Source organism: Lepidochelys kempii, chromosome 13 (assembly GCF_965140265.1).
Source record: "Lepidochelys kempii isolate rLepKem1 chromosome 13, rLepKem1.hap2, whole genome shotgun sequence".
Lineage (NCBI taxonomy): Eukaryota > Metazoa > Chordata > Testudines > Cheloniidae > Lepidochelys > Lepidochelys kempii.
This window is the reverse complement of record NC_133268.1, coordinates 15,813,840-15,832,377: the sequence shown is the minus strand read 5'-3', so window position 1 is coordinate 15,832,377 and position 18,538 is coordinate 15,813,840. Positions and strand designations below refer to the sequence as shown.

The window sequence follows — 18,538 nt, the reverse complement described above, 5'->3', positions numbered from 1 at the left end:
GGTGCAGAATTCCTCCAGGAGTAATTTGAAAGTTTTCCCAGGCAGACCTGAAATCAGTTTAATTCAGTTAATCAGTTTAAATCATTTTGTATTAAATGTGAAACGTTTTGATAAGAGGTGTTTAGGAATCCAAAACACTTAAGGTTGTTTTGTTTAATAATAAAAACTGCTTATTGTTTTGTTTTAATTTAATTCCATTTACTATCCTAATGCAGCTTGACAATCATGAGCAAAAGTTAATTATCTAGTAAATAAGTAATGTATTAACCATTTTCTAACCTACTAAAATATGCAATTGAGAATCTAAAAACATTAAGCTATATAATTGCTTAAATATATGTAGTTATAGAACTCCTTCCTAAATAGCAAAAAGATATACCAAATTTAATGTAAGTCAACATGTTTTTTAATGGTTATATCAACAGAGTGCACTTTTTTTTTTAGAAAATAACTGAAGCAGAAATGGAGGCCTATGGAAGTTCTTGCCTCTACTGTCCTGGAAGGTAGTCGTTCTAGTGGACGTTACCTGGTTCAGGAAAGAGGCCAAGCTTGTTGCTCTGTCCTTTCTCCCTATTTAACTTTCACCAAGATACAGTGCTATTTAGAACATGCCCAGTCTCCTTCCGAAGGACCTGTCAGTTTTGTGTGTGATGTTTGCTGGCCTCTTAATTTAATGGGGACCTTTCTATTCAAGAAAACTGGCAACCTAACGTGTAGGCTCTCCATAAGGATTGGGAGCACCTAAGTTTGTAATAATCTGATGATTCAGAGCTTGCTAGTTTTTTAGATGATCAAGGCTCATGCTCCCTGAGTGACCAATGTCCAGAAGGATAAGTAAAATTGATTATAGATTTTTTTTGTAACATTCAGAATGATTACTTAAGGCCAGAATTTTCAAAACCTTAAGACCACAATTGCTGTGATTGTGTGCAAATGGCCACTTTTAATCAATTGTTCAAGTATGTAAATTCACAGTATTGTGAGCCCAAACCCTAAAAATCCAAACCTTGATTTTACCCCCTTTCCTTTTTTGGGCTGAAAATAGTCAGCATTTTATCCATTATTTACTGATTTTCAACTAACACATGCTCGTATTCCAGATGAATATTGTTGATTTTATGCTACAGCTGTTTGACGTTATAAAGCTGAAGATCTCTGTGTAGCTCACAAGGTTCTCTTTCCCCAGTAGAAGTTGGTCCAGTAAAAGATACTGCTTTACCTACCTTATCTCTCTAATATCCTGGAGCCAACAGAGCTACAATAATGCTGCAAATGAGTTTATAACATTTTATTTAATGAAAACTTAAAATTCTTGATTCCTAGGACTGCGCAATACCAAATTGAGTTCTCAAGGATGTCTGATATGGTGGATGGACAAATTGGACTGAGACTGACAAGCCCATCTTAACTTTGATCTCTGTGGACCTTCCCATCACCTCTCTGTCCCTGTTGAATGTGTAATCATTGGCTTACACATTCAGTTTAAAGTTACACGCTTTGCACCTTGCACCCTGAACTTAAAAGTGCAGTTGTGGACTTTGAATGTACTGTCCCTAGATTACATTTTCCAATATATAACACATTTAATTTTCCAATATATAACACATTTAATTTTCCTAACTTTGCATCAATTTTTTGCATAATTTTTTTCTTACTCTGAGCAGAAGAAATTAAGTATCCACAGCAATCTGAACTCTGCCATGTTGCATATTTATTATTTAAGGTGCATATACAATGCTTAATTTGTGCCAGGGCTGAGCCCCAGCACCTCTAGACTTGGCAGTTCATAGCCCCAACACCTCTGGGCTTGTTGCATCAGTTATAAATATATTAAAAAAAAAAAAAATGCTTGAGCCTCAGCACCTCTTTCATGACAAATTAAGCACTGTGCATATTTAACATAGTAATTTGAAGTATTGGAAGTGACTCCATAGTTAGTGTTGCTTTTGAGGTTTGTATTTACAGTGAACTAAAATCATCTTTCACATTTGAGCAGTTGAATTTAGTCACCAAATTTCATGCAAACTCTTCAGGAAGCAAATGGATTTTCTGTAACTTTTTTTGTCAAAGGTTACAACAAAGATTTAGCACAGGGAACACTTAAAAATGAGCCCTTATTGATATACAACCTAAGTTTTTTAAAAATTTGGCCCCAATTCTTGCTTTTTTTTTTTTTTTTTCGTTCTCTAAGTAAAGAACCACAATAGCTCCAAACTTCTCTAACAGGCTGCTTTTTAAATTTTAAATAAAACAAAGTGAATCTTGTTATAACCTAACTAAACTCCCTGAAATGTAGCCAATGGAATTATTCCACTGAATGCATCCGAGGAAGTGAGCTGTAGCTCACGAAAGCTTATGCTCAAATAAATTTGTTAGTCTAAGGTGCCACAAGTCCTCCTTTTCTTTTTGCGAATACAGACTAACACGGCTGCTACTCTGAAACCTGGAATTGTCAAGTTCTTCTAGTTCCTTCCCATTTTTTACACTTCCCAGTTTTTTTTCTTGCTGTGTTAGCTGTGTTGCTTTAACTCTTACCACTCCTGATCTTGGGAAGTTGGGGAGGCAGTGAGGGGGGGAGGGAGAGGAAGAGGCCATAGCATGGGAGGACACTCCCCAGAGCATTGCTGATTTAAATTCTTGGCATACCTCAAGCAGCAGCACCACAAAAATATTTTCTTTGCACTTGAAGCAGTGGCATATGTGGGACTATCCATGGTGGTCCTACCATAGCTCCCTCAGCTCTTCAGGGAGCAATAGCATGGAGGCTGGCATTGGCAGGGTTGAGTAAGTGGTGATCAGAGGGGTGAGTGGATATTTTGGGGAGACACCATGGCCTTCCCAGTGGGAGTTATATAGGAGTCCAGATAAAGGCAAGAAGTAGTATTGGATGTAGTATGGAAGTATTGATTTAACTAGAGACTTCCTTAGATTTGTAGTGTCTCGATTGATTGAAAATGCTCTTGAGCAGCCTTAATGTAAATTAGTTTTCTTTGTGTAGTATAAAATAGTGCATGTTTAAGGGGGTATATTAGTTACCATAGCAGCTAACTTTAAATTTCCTAGCTCTCTTGTTCACTTAAATTCTCAACCTTACATTGCATTGACCAGTTATTGTTAAATATTTAACATTTATATTACCTTGACTCTATATGAAGCCATGGTATACCAGATAATCAACTGGTAAGATTTATATATTTCTTTTCCCTTGTCTAAAACATGCACTGTTAAATTTCATTGCATTATTTCACAAAACTATAGGCCACAGATTTACTGTGTCTCCAATAGGCCTGCAGTAGAGGGCTTTAAATGGGATGCATAGTATTTATGGGTAACCAAGAGGATACTTCAGGTCTTGTCTCACTTAATTTAAAGGCATTTTGTCGATAATTTTTGAATGTGCAAAGCTTGTGACATTGTAAACCATTTTGTTTAGTACACTGAAGGTCCATCTGTGCCTTTGATATTTCTTTGTCTGGGGCACTTAGTATTTTCCAACTGTTACATTCCAGAACCCCTTTTTTCAGACCATCATTATTATGTTTTGTATTTCCCGCTTTCAAACAACCACTTTAATGTTTACATTTTTTAGTATTTAAATTTGAAAGAAATTAGTTAGGTTAACTATTTAGAATTTGCCATCTTGGTTACTGAACTCGGTATTTAGATTTCCAAAGCACATTGTAGTATCTTGCACTACTGTGGTTCCTTTGCAGCTATTAATGTTCTAAGTAAACACAATCAGTACAGTTCACTTTTTAAGGGGTGAGGAAGATGTTTGCTAGTTTACTCTGACATGTTTTTCTGGTACGTGTATCTTATGAATCCCATATATGGAGCATTGCAGTGCACTACATATTTTTTTAGTTCATCCAATTTACTTTCAAAGTCCCATGCAGAAACTTCATAAAGTTTGCTCAAATTTTACCGAAATTATGGAAATACTCTTTTCATGTACCGTTTGGATTAATATTTATCCTTTGAACCCTTCTGAGTATATGGCATAATTGATAATTAGGGCACCAACAGCGTGTACAAAGAAATTCTAGCTCCCTGGATCAAAGGGCTAGTTAGTCCCAGAAGGTCATATGCTAAGTGGAAAAGCAATGTAGTGGTGTCAGTTTTTCTATAAAGGGAATACAATGTTTGTATTTAAGATGAGGCAAAACTATAGCATAACATTGAAGAAGTCCTAATGTTAATTCAAGTAAGCCTAGTGAAATAAGATTGTTGTGAAATATCAAAACATTTATTGAGAATTATGCTGCGCAAAGATATAACCATAGAAGTTGTCTTTGAAATGCATATTTAGCAACGTTTAAAGTTGGAGGAAAATGGGTGAGGCAATATGTTTCACTTCATTCACCTTGTGTGTCTAATATCCTGGGACCAACATGGCTATAAGAACACTGCATTTGTATTTCTGAACTAACAAGTAATTTTAGAGTGTTCTATAGCTAGCTAATTTTCTTTTCCATAAAAAACAGTTGGTGCATCTTATGCTTTGTAGGCTTCCCCCATCCAAAAAACCAACAAGAACAACAAACAAAAAGAAAAGGAGTACTTGTGGCACCTTAGAGACTAACCAATTTATTTGAGCATAAGCTTTCATAAGTTGCATCCAATGAAGTGAGCTGTAGCTCATGAAAGCTTATGCTCAAATAAATTGGTTAGTCTCTAAGGTGCCACAAGTACTCTGGGAAAAAAACAAAAAAAACCTCTTGAGCAAATATAAACTATTCAGACACTTTTGTCACTCCAAATTATGGAAAAACAACTAGGAGTCCTTGTGGTACCTTAGAGATTAAGTCGTTGTTTTTACTGATACAGACTAACACGGCTACCCCTCTGAAACCAAATTATGGAAGTTATAGTATTGGCTACATCACTTGCCTTAAGTATTTCCTGCTGTGCAGGGTCTGTTTTTAGTTTATTACCAGCGATTTTTACCTACACCATGTAGGAGCAGGGGACAATATTGTGTGGAATGAACTAAACTTTCTGGAGATTGAATCCAGGTCAATTGGCTAACATCCAGATACTTGACAATAAAAGGGAAAGCAGCCAGTGAACCCTTTTCATGCTTTCTGTTCCACTGAACTGAAACTTAGGGGGAAGGGAGAAATTTTAATAAATTGAATCACTTTCTGTATAAGAATTTTGGGTGTGTGTGTGTGTGTGTGTGTGTGTGGAGAGAGAGAGAGAGAGAGACTCTGACTATTTTTGATAAACATCTTGTTTTAAAACAGCTGGATTCTCATTCTTGCCTCCTCCAATACACTATTAATTTTGCTTAATTTTTTTGAAATACTTACAATAGCTTTTTTCTTTGGTGATTGTAAAGTGAAGTGACTTTAAATCAAGATAGTTTATTTTGTTAATGTTAGAAATAATTACCTCCCTGACAGAGAAAATTGTTGCTGGTACAGAATGCTGAGAACTTTTTACTAGACATTTTGCACCTTGTCAGCCTAAAACTTTCTTTACTGACAGCCATGCTATGCAGAACAGAGTGGTTCACACTGTACTAATTACCAACATATGCTGTCTTTTTACAGAAGATGCAGACTACAGTGCCTTTGGTACAGATACTATGACAAGGAAGAAAAATGTCTTATCAAATGTGTTGCGTCCGGATAACCACAGAAAGAAACCACATATTGTCATTAGCATGCCGCAAGACTTCAGACCAGTGTCATCTATTATTGATGTGGACATTCTCCCAGAAACCCATCGCAGGGTGCGACTTTACAAATATGGAACTGACAAACCACTTGGATTCTATATACGGGATGGCTCTAGTGTCAGAGTAACACCACATGGATTGGAGAAAGTACCTGGGATTTTCATATCCAGGCTTGTTCCTGGAGGCCTGGCTCAAAGCACAGGCTTACTGGCAGTTAATGATGAAGTACTGGAGGTAAATGGCATAGAAGTCTCAGGGAAGAGCCTTGATCAAGTTACAGACATGATGATTGCAAATAGCCGTAACCTGATCATTACAGTGAGACCAGCAAATCAGAGAAACAATGTTGTTAGGAACAGTAGGACTTCTGGGAGCTCAGGTCAATCTACTGATACTAGTCTTCCAGGTTACACACCACATAGTGTGCAGAACTTCCATCCAGAAGAAGATGACAGTGATGAAGAAGACATCATTATTGAGGATAATGGTGAGCCACAGCAGATTCTAAAAGCTGTCCCTACCAGTGAGAGTCTGGAATCATTAACACAAATTGAACTCCTTCATGAGTCAACACAAAATGGTTTCATTCCTTTTAGTGAAGTAAACTTATGCCATTCAGCAGGCAACATTAACATGGAGTATGAAATACACGATCCAGACAAAAAGTCCTTAGAAGATGGGACAATTATAACATTATGAAACTGCCTCAATGGTGTATTTTACATTAACTGAAGATGCCATACAACTTTTAATTTTGCTTGATGTATAATGCAATTTATACCTCTCAACCTACCAGTCTTTAAGACCTGCAAACAAATGTAAGGAAAAACAGTACATGCAGGAAACTTAAAATTATGTGGGCTGATTAATGTCAGTTTTATAATTCTGTAATTCCATGTAAATATTTTGTAAGGATAGAAGGTAGATGACCCTGGCTGTGATGGGATGGCGGTAAAATGAAGGATAGTTGAGAGGTATTGACCGCATGTTTACTTCCAGAGGTACTTATACTACTGGTTTTAAAGAGTAAATTTCCATTACCATGTGAGGTGGATCAGATAGTGAAGCTGCATGTCTAATCTGAATTTATGGTCATGTGAGTTTACCCCTTAATGACACAATTAACAATGATCTTAAAATTCTAATGTGAAAGTCTTACTACTCCTCCTCTTGTACCTTGAGGACCAGTTCTCTTCTCTTCTCTTAGTTTACAGTATTGTATAAGGTTGTTGTTTTATGCTAGGCTTAGACACTAATTGTAGTAAATTACATTAGATAAATGTCTAAAGAAATCAAATACAAAATTAATAGGATGAAAATAACATTTTACCTGATTACCATTTCATGCTCCAAAAATGGTCACGTTAAAAGATATAAAGATTCTTACAAATGGGAGGAGAGTTATTTGAAGTTGATGATAATGAACAGTTCTGTCTTAACTATAAAAAAAAAAATTATCCAGCACAACTTATATCACTTGATTTTTTTAAAAAAATCCACAACTTTAGGCTTTGTAAAACTAACTTGCAAACTTATGCTGTTACCACTTCAGAATTTATAATGAACTAAATTATAAATGCTGGGTTTTTTTTAATATACCACCCTTGGTAGGGTATCTTCTTTGAATATTACAAAACTGCTATAGGCAAAAAACAAAAATATTGAAAACTAAAATCCTGATGCTACAAACTCTTAAGCAGGAGTGTAAATTGACTCTCATGAATAGCTGAATAGTTCATTGACTTCAGTAGAACTACTCATGTGGTTTGCTTGCAGCATCAAGGGCTAAAATTGTGTTTGTATTTAAGAAATAAATTTAAGACATAAAATTGTCTTCAAAACAAAATTAGTTCACTGCTAATAATGAAAATCTATTAACTTTTAATACATTAACACAGTTAACTTTTTATACATACAAGCTAAAATTTTGAAAAATAGCCTTCTAAAGGTGGAATTTTCAGGTGTTCCAAAGTTCCTTCATACTGCAAGCCCAGATAGAAATAGCCTGGTTAAAGTATTTCAGCCTTCCTGACTTGTGAAAATTCAGTCTAATGGAAAGTGGTGTTAGCCCAGGCTACATTTGCAATTTCCTTATCAATTTTGTATTTATCTCAGTAAGGATGTAGCTTCTTAGTAGAACAAATTTCTGTAAGATGTGAAATTTACAGTTAGGAAACGAACCTCTTGAGGTTCTTTCCAGCCCTTATTTCTATGATTTCTAAAGAAAAAAAACAAAACATGCACTTAACAGTTTGACTTTAAATGGGAATAAAAGTAAGAATTAGCAACAGGTACTCCTGCAGAAATTCTCCACCAAAAAAATAAAAATTCTGCATATTTTACTTATCAAAATAACATACTATCATGCCAGTTTCAGTTATTTTGGTAATTTATTTCAAAATACTTGTCAGCAAGTATGTCTAACAATATAGACAACAAAAAAGGGTTCAGGAAATGTTTTTTTGACAGATTCCTTACCATGAGTATTAATACAGAACTTTGAGTAATTGATTTAAAGTACAATATGAAAGTGTATTTCAATGCCCCCAGGCCTCTGCACTGTTGCTGAGGGATGTCAGGGGTAATGGAGGAGCTATGGCAAGGGAGTAATTGCTGGGAAGGAGTCTGGGAACAAACCTGGAGGGTTGTTAAGTGTGGGTGGGAGAAGTATGGAACAGATTGTTTTGCAGGGAGGGGGGCGTGATTGTTAGGGAGTTGGGGAGTCTCCCTCATGCAGATGCTGGCTGACTCCTCGCCTCTCCCATTTAATCAGACACATCTGCCCGGGTGTGTCCCTGCACCCCGATTCCCCATTCAGTCAGGCATATCTGCACATCCCCGTGTGTCCTGGCACCCTCCATCAGCCCGGCCTAGCTCACCTGTCTCCATGTGTCCCTACATGCCCACTCCCCCATCCGGCCTTGCATCCCCACTCCCCATTCAGCCAGGCATAGCTGCCCTGTCTCCTTGTGTCCTGTCACCCTCGCTCAGCCACCCCGCATCCGCATGTGGCCCTGCATCCCCACTTCCATTCAGCCCCTGGTTCAGTGCGGTCACCCCACTAGCTCCACTCCTCCTCCCTCTCCCCTATCCCATGCCTCTTCACATGGCCCTGCCAGCAGGAGCCTGTGAGGAAAACAGTTTCCCTCTCCATGGCTGGCTGCTCTAGCCTGTGAGCCTGCTGCCCTCTCCTTTTGCCACCTGGTGAGTGAAAGGTGTAATTGCAGCTTCCCTTTGCCTCCCTGTTAAAATCTGCTGGGGACATCAAGTGCAGAATTCCCCCAGGAGTAAACATATTCTTTTTTTAAACTTATTTTTTATCCATGCTGCTCCCTTTTTATTTAGGGCATGTGTCTTACTTTAAAATTGGGTTTGGTTTTTATTCCTTCAGCAATGGGACGACTTTCCTGTATCGTGTTAGTGTGCATTCACATGCCTTTTTATTTACTTGAATGTATTGTGAATAATCAAAGTGGTAAAATGCACTTGGATTAAGAGAAGAGAATGAGATCCACGGATACAGATGAAGATAAACTAGTACCACACTTTTTTTTATGTAGAGGTGTAACGCTTTCGTTCAGTGGAATTGTTTTATGGATCTAATATGGTACATTAGTAGTGTTGCAGCTTGGATGTAGAATAAGCTATTAACTTACACATGAGCCTGGCACCTGAAAACAAGTTACAAGATACTAATTTATTGCTTAAACACAAACACTTCAAGGTAGTATGCTGCTAAACTTTTGTCCATTACCTAATTTTGAAGGTTTTTTTACTCATAGCATATGCATTTTGGGTATATATGCTGATAATAACTTAAATCTTAAAAAGGGCATATAGTATGTAAGTGCTCATGAATTTCCATCATGAAGGATTAACAAAAGTTTTTGTAATTAAAATGACAGACTGCACAATATGCAGTTGCATAACACTGCAGTTACCATAAGAGAGATTTTCTAAATATCTTCTATCTGCATCATACCACTCGACAAATTATTACTAAACATTTTAAAAATCACTATTCCAGGATAATCAACTTTTGAAATAAATGGTTACATTTAACTTTATATATAAAATGGTACTCGGTTCAGTATATTATTTTTAAAAGATGATACATATATTAGCCTTTTATACACTACCTCTTAAAGTTAGTTTTTTTAACAGTTAACATCTTTCAAAATTTCTCCCTGTGGGGAGAAGAAAATTCAAGGCTTGACTATTTTGTACTGATTTTAACTGTAAAATCTAAAATTATGCATGACTTAAAATATCAAGCTGCTGTCAATGCACATTCTTTATGTATTCAGTATCCTAATGCACATAAATTATATTTTAATCCAGATTTTATAAACTAATTTATATCCAAATTATTGCAAAATGCATTGGAATACCAAAATTCCTTTGAATAGTGTTTATATGGATGTGTACATGCACAATAAAAGCAATCTGTCCCTCTTCTCTGCTGGCAGTCTGAAAACAGATTAACCTTTTAAGTGCACCTTATGAGAAGAGAGCAAATGTTGCTGGAATTAAGGTACATTCACTTTGGATCTCTGTTATGGTATCAGTAAAAGTCAAGCTTAACTGTGAATCATGTTCTTCCACAGCCTCAATAAATTTAGGACAATGTCCTCGTGAGCTGTCTGCAACATGTACTTTTGTGAATATTCTGTATTTTCTAATTAAATTTTACTTGCAACTTGATTTTTACGCAAATGAAAATTTGTTTAAAATGTCAAATATCAGTATTTTTCTTACAACTTTAATGTATAATGTACATTGATATCTCACTAAATGAACTTTGATTTTACAAAATCAAACTAGCTTTAGCTGTATATTAGTCTTATATTTTTACAGACTGGAATAATAAATAGATATAGAAATATATATAATTGCTTTTTTAATTACTTTGGCAAGTCAGAGAATCAAGAGAATTTGTATTGTTCTAAAACATGAAAACATGGATACATTTCAGGCACAGTTCTCAAAGGACTCTTACTGTGTACATGCTTTTCTTTACCACCAGAATATCAAGTACTTCTATAACCCTGTTAGGATGGAGAAAACTGACCAAGGTGCAAGAAGATGTCCACATTCACTTGTTCCCTCACCTGGGCTGCTATTCCCCTCACACCTGTACAGCCCTTTAATGTGAAGACAGGGTTTCACAAGCATAACTGATGGTGAAATTTGGCTGATGGTATCTATTATTATTGATGTACAGGCTGGAAAAAACGCAATTTAACTCTTGGATTCCAGATCAAGTTTGTAGACCTGGTAGTGGGAAAATACATTTCTTTACTTGGCATGGGACCTGTCTATGCAGACCCCCTTTGTTTCCAAGAGCCGTGCTAACCCAACTGCCTGGAACAAGAATTATGATGAAGACATTAAGCTTAGAATTCACTACATACCTAAATTAACCTTATTTTTTAAGCTTCAGAATGTTGCAATTCCTATGTACCTGAAAATTTTGGAGAATGTTTGAATTGTCAAAGTGATGGGTTTGGAGATTTTTGGGGGATGGGGTCTCTAGAGGAGGAGGTTTTTCTCATTATTGGCTGTTTATGTTTAATTGTAATTGGGATGAGTTATTTTCTGAACACCACTGAAGACACAATAACTAAGATAAGGCTTTGCGGTGTGGCTGTTCTCACGTGAGCTAGGCTAACCTGGGTGCTAGTCTCCTGGGCTAACTAGTGATGACATTTTAGATTCTTGTCAGAGGCACTTGCCAGGAGAGAAAAACATCCACTCCCCCAGAATGTGATAGATAGAAGCAGCTGAATTGTACACAGACATATAGCAGAACTGACTAAACAAAAATTGTACTTTTTCCAATAGTGGAATCTCATTTAGTTTGAGAAGGGAAGGTAAAAGCATGTGTCTCATCACTAAAGCCACTTCTAGGGTGGAACACAGCTGTTGAGTACATAGCAACACTGTGCAACAGTTAAGAAAAGAGGGGCAGGGGAAGTATCCAACCAAAACTGCAGAGGGAATTTAAGCCTCTATGCTTATAAAACAGTACAAGGATATTTCCAATGACAGTGGTCAATATCTCTTTTATATATATGCTGAGATTAGTCTCTCAGGCCCCTGTTTTCCTAGACCATACAGCCATCCATCTACAAAGAGCCCTTAACTGTTATGATGCCCAAATCTACATCCTTCTGATGACTCCATGTGGATGTGAAGATTCTGCACCTACAGTGGATTTTACATCTTGCATGACAAACTTCCATTCAAGGGAAAAGTGCCATGTATTGTATCATCAATATCCATTACTACTTATTCTTTCCTCCAAATAGCAATTGAACTCACCCATGCTTAGCGTGAGATGACATGATCACACTGAGATACAGGATTCAAAGTTTTATATGGTAACTCCGCAGATATGCAAACTTATTAGGATTTTCAGAACTTGCCAGTGTTGGCCTAATTCTATTCCTATTTGAAGTCAATGGAAGATCTATTAACTTCAGTCGGAGATATTTGTGTTAGCCTATAATTATTAGCATAAAGAAATACATTATGTAATAAAGATGTTATGTTCTTGGCTAGTAGTTGGATTAGATTAATAACCAGGTATATGAGGTAGCATAGTTGAGTGCTTGATATGCTAGCCAAGACCTCAGAACTCTAATCCCTTATTGTGCAGCCCTGGGCAAGTAATTTATTTTGACAGGTTTCAGAGTGGTAGCAGTGTTAGTCTGTATCAGCAAAAACAACAAGGAGTCCTTGTGGCACCTTAGAGACGAACAAATTTATTTGGGCATAAACTTTTGTGGGCTAGAACCCACTTCATCGGGTGCATGGAGTGAAAATATAGAAACAGGTATAAATACATGAAAGGATGGGGGGGTTCCTTTACCAAGTGTTCTGTTACTTTCTTTATTGGGCCTGTCTTGTAGTAGGTGACTTCTCAGTACCCTTCTGGCTCTGTCAATTTGTTTCTTCACTTCACCAGGTGGGTATTACAGTTTTAAGAACGCTTGATAGAGATTCTGTAGGTGTTTGTCTCTGTCTGAGGGATCGGAGCAAATGCAGTTGTATCTTAGAACTTGGCTGTAGACAACGGATTGTGTGATACGGTCTGGATGAAAGCTGGAGGCATGTAGGTAAGTATAGCGGTCAGTAGGTTTCTGGTATAGAGTGGGGTTTACAAAGAAAGTAACAGAACGCCACTAGCTGTCACTTACAGCCCCCAACTAAAACCTCTCCAGCGCATCATCAAAGATCTACAACCTATCCTGAAGGATGATCCCTCACTTTCACAGACCTTGGGAGACAGGCCAGTCCTCGCTTACAGACAGTCCCCCAACCTGAAGCAAATACTCACCAGCAACTACGCACCACACAACAAAACACCAACCTGGAAACCAAACCCTGCTACAACCCCCAGTGCCAACTCTGTCCACATATCTATTCAAGGGACACCATCATAGGACCTAACAACATCAGCCACACCATCAATGGCTCATTCACCTGAACATCTACCAATGTGATATGTGCCAGCAATGCCCCTCTGCCATTTACATTGGCCAAACCGGACAGTCTTTACGCAAAAGAATAAATGGACACAAATCTGACATCAGGAATCATAACATTCAAAAACCGGTAGGAGAACACTTCAATCTCTCTGGTCATTCAGTAACAGACCTAAAAGTGGCAATTCTTCAACCAAAAAACTTCAAAAACAGACTCCAAGGTGAAGCTGCAGAACTGGCATTAAGAACTGGCATTAATTTGCAAACTGGATACCATCAGATTAGGCCTGAATAGAGACTGGGAGTGGTTGAGTCATTACAAAACCTAAACTTAATTTCCCCAATACTAATTTCTCCCTACTGTTACTGACACCTTTTTGTCAACTGTCTGTAATGGGGCCACTCTCTTACCACTTCAAAAGTTATTTTTCTTCCCTTGGTATCCTGCTGTTAATTGATTTATCTCGTTAGACTGACCTCAAACTTGGTAAAGCAACCCCCCAACCTTTCATGTATTTATACCTGCTCCTGTATTTTCACTCCATACATCCGATAAAGTGGCTTCTAGCCCACAAAAGCTTATGCCCCAATAAATTTGTTAGTCTCTAAGGTGCCACAAGGACTCCTCGTTGTTTTTGCTAATTTATTTTGTGAAATGGGAGATAAAAATCTGTCTCACAGGGGGTTGAGCAGAGATTGTACAGTGTTTTGGAAATGTGAAGTGCTGAGATTTAGAAAAGTGGTGTATTATCTCATTAGCCTAATATAGTTATAACATACTACATTAGAAACTTTACTTATACCATATAACCTCCAGATCCTATGCAGTTACCTCAATGCCTGAAGAACAAGGAAATAGCATATATTTCTTCAGGAGCTTGGATAATGACTAATGCCTGGAGCATGTTCTACATAACCGTAAGTACAAAGCTTATATAACAGTGTATACACTGCACCCATGTTTGATTTCCACATGAAAACACTTGCTGTCCTTTCCCTTGCACTGTGTAATGACATTTTCTTTTGAACACCCAGCTGCTGCTATGAAAACTGTTTTGTTTTGCTTCATTTACATAGTCACAAACTTCTGACTCATATGCAAACAACTGAAATTCCTCTCCTCTCCAGTCACTTTGAGAATAGGGTGTGTGGGAAGGAGCTGGGGATGGTAGGTGAAAATGGAGAGAAAAGAAAAGGCCGTAGTACCAGCAAATAGAGGGATGTTGCCTCACAGAAAATAGAGGGCCATATCAATCAAAGGTTTTTACCTAGGAGGCAAATCTTGTGTAGCCACCAGGCAGAAATGCCAAGCAAAGCTAAATCTGCAGGTGTCCTTTCAGATCTCCAGAGAGGCTGGCCAGTTGTGGGGGCATGAGAGAAATTAAGCGAACAGAAGGTAAATGTGGAACCGTGAAAGAAGTGAGACAGAAACAGAATAGTGGAAAGGATGATAATGGGGGACACAATGGACCCATTAGGGCTGACACTGAGAAACTACCGAATCTATTATTGACCATTCCTGTCCCTACTGTCCTAATAAAACCTGCACACCTATATCCTTTCCTTCAGCTGGGGATCACAAAGCGCTTGACTATCCAACCTTACTATATCTCTGCAAATTATATACTAACCATTGCACAGGCAGGTAGACTGATCTGATTTGTCCAAGGTCACACAATGAGTGCATGGGAGAGTTGATACTAGAACCAAGTAGTTCTAACTCCTAGTCCCCTGTTCTAGACATTAGACTACATTTCTTCCTTCTCTTCCATGATGTAAGGTAAAAATGCAAAGGATCCAAGCAAATAACCTTTTGCATGTTTAAATGTAATTTAGTTTCTAAAAGTCTAGTGCTAAAACTATTAAAGACTAATTTGGACTTATTCTGTAAGGGAGGAAAAATCTCATCCAGTTGTATTCTTAAAATTCTGCCATCTTTTTTCAAACTAACAATTGAAACTTTTTTGAAACTAACAATTTTTCAGGTAGTCATTGCATGAGACCAATGTATGATCGAAAACAACAGATGGTTTAGGTCCCATATGCAAAATAAAATTATGCTAAGTCAGTTACTGAACTAAAATGACACTGCACTTCTGCTGCATAGGGTTCTTCTTTCTAGGATTTGATCATGCTTTATAGACACTAAAAATATTACTCGTGATAGCGATGGTAGAAGTATATCCCAGTTTTACAGAATGGGAAATTGAGACACAGGGAGGTTGTGACTTGCCCAAAATCTTAAAGCCAGTCAGTAATGTACATGGGAACAGAACTCAGATCTCCTGGCTCCCAGGGGGTTCACATGGTTATTTTAAGGGGGTTGTGGTATTGCTACCCTTATTTCTGTGCTGCCTTCAAAGCCAGACAGCCGAATAGCAACGGCTGTTAACGGGGCGCCCAGCTCTGAAGACAGTGTCCCACCAGCAGCAGTGCAGAACTAAGGGTAGCAGTACTGCCCCCCGCAACTCCTTTTTGGGTCAGGGCCCCTAAAATTACAACACCATGACATTTCAGATTTAAATAGCTGAAATCATGAAATTTGTTTTTTAAAATCCTATGACCATGAAATTGACCAAAATGGACCATGAATTTAGGAGGACCCTACATATGGTGAACTTGAAGTACAATGCAGAGATGAATTCTGGGGGTGGGGGTATTCTCCCCTTGGTACTAAGTTTGACATTTGGATTTTTAAATATTGTAAAAGCATACAAAGCAATGTGGATGGTCACTTATTGTATGCTTCTAATCTAAATTAGTGGTGATCCCTGGTTGCCAGAATGGTTGGTTAGTGTGCTGACTCAGTCAATATTTCTTCTTATATGCATAAAACTGAACTTAAAGCTAGGCCAGTTAGGTGTTGTTTTCTTTCATTAAAAGTAAAGTTCCTGGAAGTTATAAATGAAGATCTGTTAGGTAAACTGATTAGATGATCTTATCAATGCATGACTGTTTCCTACAGTTGACTGTCAAGTGTGTTTGTTCAGTGTGGCTTCAATTTCCCTTGGGGGACTACTCCACAATCTAATAGATGTCACTATTAATAACCTTTTTCTTATACTCGGCCTAACTGTTTTTCTTTTTAATTTCCTTCCTATTTTCCCTCTAAGCACTTCCTCCTCCTCCTCCTATCTTATATATGCGCCTATGACACAAAGCTACTTAAAGACTGAATCTGTGAGATTCACAGGAGAGGGGGAAAAAAGGTATTTCCTTCGGTGTTTTTTAAAGCTTCTCACTTAACAGTTCCAAATCTCAGCCAAAGTTGACAGAATCAGGCTTGGACAAGTACACGCACAAGTAACTGCTGCCCATAGTTTCCCCATTTCACAGAGCTGCTGCCTTTATAAAAGGGATCTTTTCTTGTTTTTTGTGTGTGTGTGTGTGTGCAACAATGCAAGTTAACTGCAGGCTTAAAAGAAATTCTCTTATACTGGTCCTCACTGTGATGTAAGAGTGAAGAATGGGTGCTTTGGGACTTAAAACACAGGTCTGAGACTCAGGAGATATGGGTTCTAGTTTGGTTCTATCATTGACTTTCTGTGACCTTTGACAACTCACTTACCTATGAAGTGCCTCAGTTTCCCTATCTGTATATTTAGCTTAATATTGCTCTACTTTGGAGGGTTTTATTAGGCAGCCCACCTGCATACGCTGTCTGCACAATCTTTTGAGATCCTGGAAGGGATCATACTATAAATGTGTGTTAGTGTTCAATTTAGTTTCCTGTTATATTGCTTTATGCCAGTTTATAGTGTGTGCATGTTAAATTTGATCAGACAGTATATCTGTAGGGGGTCATGGAATTCATAGCCTTATGTTGGCATTTTAATAATTACACCTCACAAAGTGTTACAAATATTAACTGAATGCTGATAGTACTCCTCTGTGGTAGACAACATCCCCTTTTCTCAGGTGAGGAAACTGAAACAACAGGTTAAGGAGCAGCTGTAAAGAAGGGCTGCTTTTGAAAATGACTTGCTTAAGGGCATGCAGAGATGGTGGTGGGGCAGGGATTAGAGTGTGGACTATTTTAACTCCTCCGTACTCCAGGCCACATTATACTATTAAAAAGCAGAGATACTATTAGAAAAATAGGATTACATTTTGAAGAAAAATACTAGGAAGGAAATGGTGTTTGTGCCTTGTGCTAACACAAGAAATACTGTAAAAAGAAGAGTACTTGTGGCACCTTAGAGACTAACAAATGTATTTGAGTGTGAGCTACAGCTCGCTTCATCGGATGCATCCGATGAAGTGAGCTGTAGCTCACACTCAAATACATTTGTTAGTCTCTAAGGTGCCATAAGTACTCCTTTTCTTTTTACGGATACAGACTAAAAGGGCTGCTATTCTGAAATGAGAAATACTGTGTTAGTTATCCACATTCCACTAGAGCAAGAAATTCTGCAACAAAGTTATGTGGCAACTTCTTTAGTCTTAAGAATCAAATTACTTTGAAGAAAGCAGTTTAACTCTTATCAGAAGAAGGGTTTTCTGTATGATGCCCAATTAAATGTCTTGTTCTATGAGTCATGGGTTGGATAGCCTTGCAAAGAAGTAGTGGATTTTCACCTTCTCCCCGGCAAACACCATTAGAGCTGGCTGAACGTTTTCTATTGAAATATTTTTGACAAAAAATTATTCTTTCTACACAACAGAAATGTTAATGAAATGTCCCTTGCTGGGGGGGGGGGTTGGTTGCTAAAACAGCCTTTAACACATATTTTATACCTCTCCATACTCTAATCATCTTTAACATAAAGCCAGCCAGCCTATACCTTAGATGTATCAGGTATGTTGAGTCTGGTCTTTCCAGATGTGTGCGTCGTCTTAACTGGAAAGTTGGGAGTGAATCTTTAGGAAGGCTGTCCTGTCTCCTGCGGGGTTGCTACGCCTTGGAGTTAAAGAAGGGTGAATCCTCCCCCACACTCAAACTGGCTGAGCCCAGGGCCTTCCCCTAGCTCAAAAAGAAAAGGAGTACTTGTGGCACCTTAGAGACTAACCAATTTATTTGAGCATGAGCTTTCATGAGCTACAGCTCACTTCATCAGATGTTTACCGTGGAAACTGCAGCAGACTTTATATACACACAGAAATCATGAAACAATACCTCCTCCCACCCCACTGTCCTGCTGGTAATAGCTTATCTAAAGTGATCATCAGGTGGGCCATTTCCAGCACAAATCCAGGTTTTCTCACCCTCCACCCCCCCACACAAATTCACTCTCCTGCTGGTGCTAGCCCATCCAAAGTGACAACTCTTTACATAATCAAGTCGGGCTATTTCCTGCATAGATCAAGGTTTTCTCACATCCCCCCCACCCCCATACACACACAAACTCCTAGCTCAGTTTTCCTG

General features: G+C 38.0%; 1 protein-coding gene across 1 annotated transcript in view; it reads left to right on the top strand.

Annotated features, from left to right (window-relative positions):
- Positions 1-10,535, top strand: part of PARD6B (par-6 family cell polarity regulator beta) — a 32,385-nt gene extending 21,850 nt beyond the window's left edge. The window contains exon 3 of the mRNA XM_073309416.1: positions 5,556-10,535. Within this exon, the coding sequence (XP_073165517.1) occupies positions 5,556-6,382 (827 nt within the window). The 3' untranslated portion in view covers positions 6,383-10,535. The remainder of the gene's footprint in view (positions 1-5,555) is intronic.
- The last annotated feature ends 8,003 nt before the right edge of the window (positions 10,536-18,538 follow it).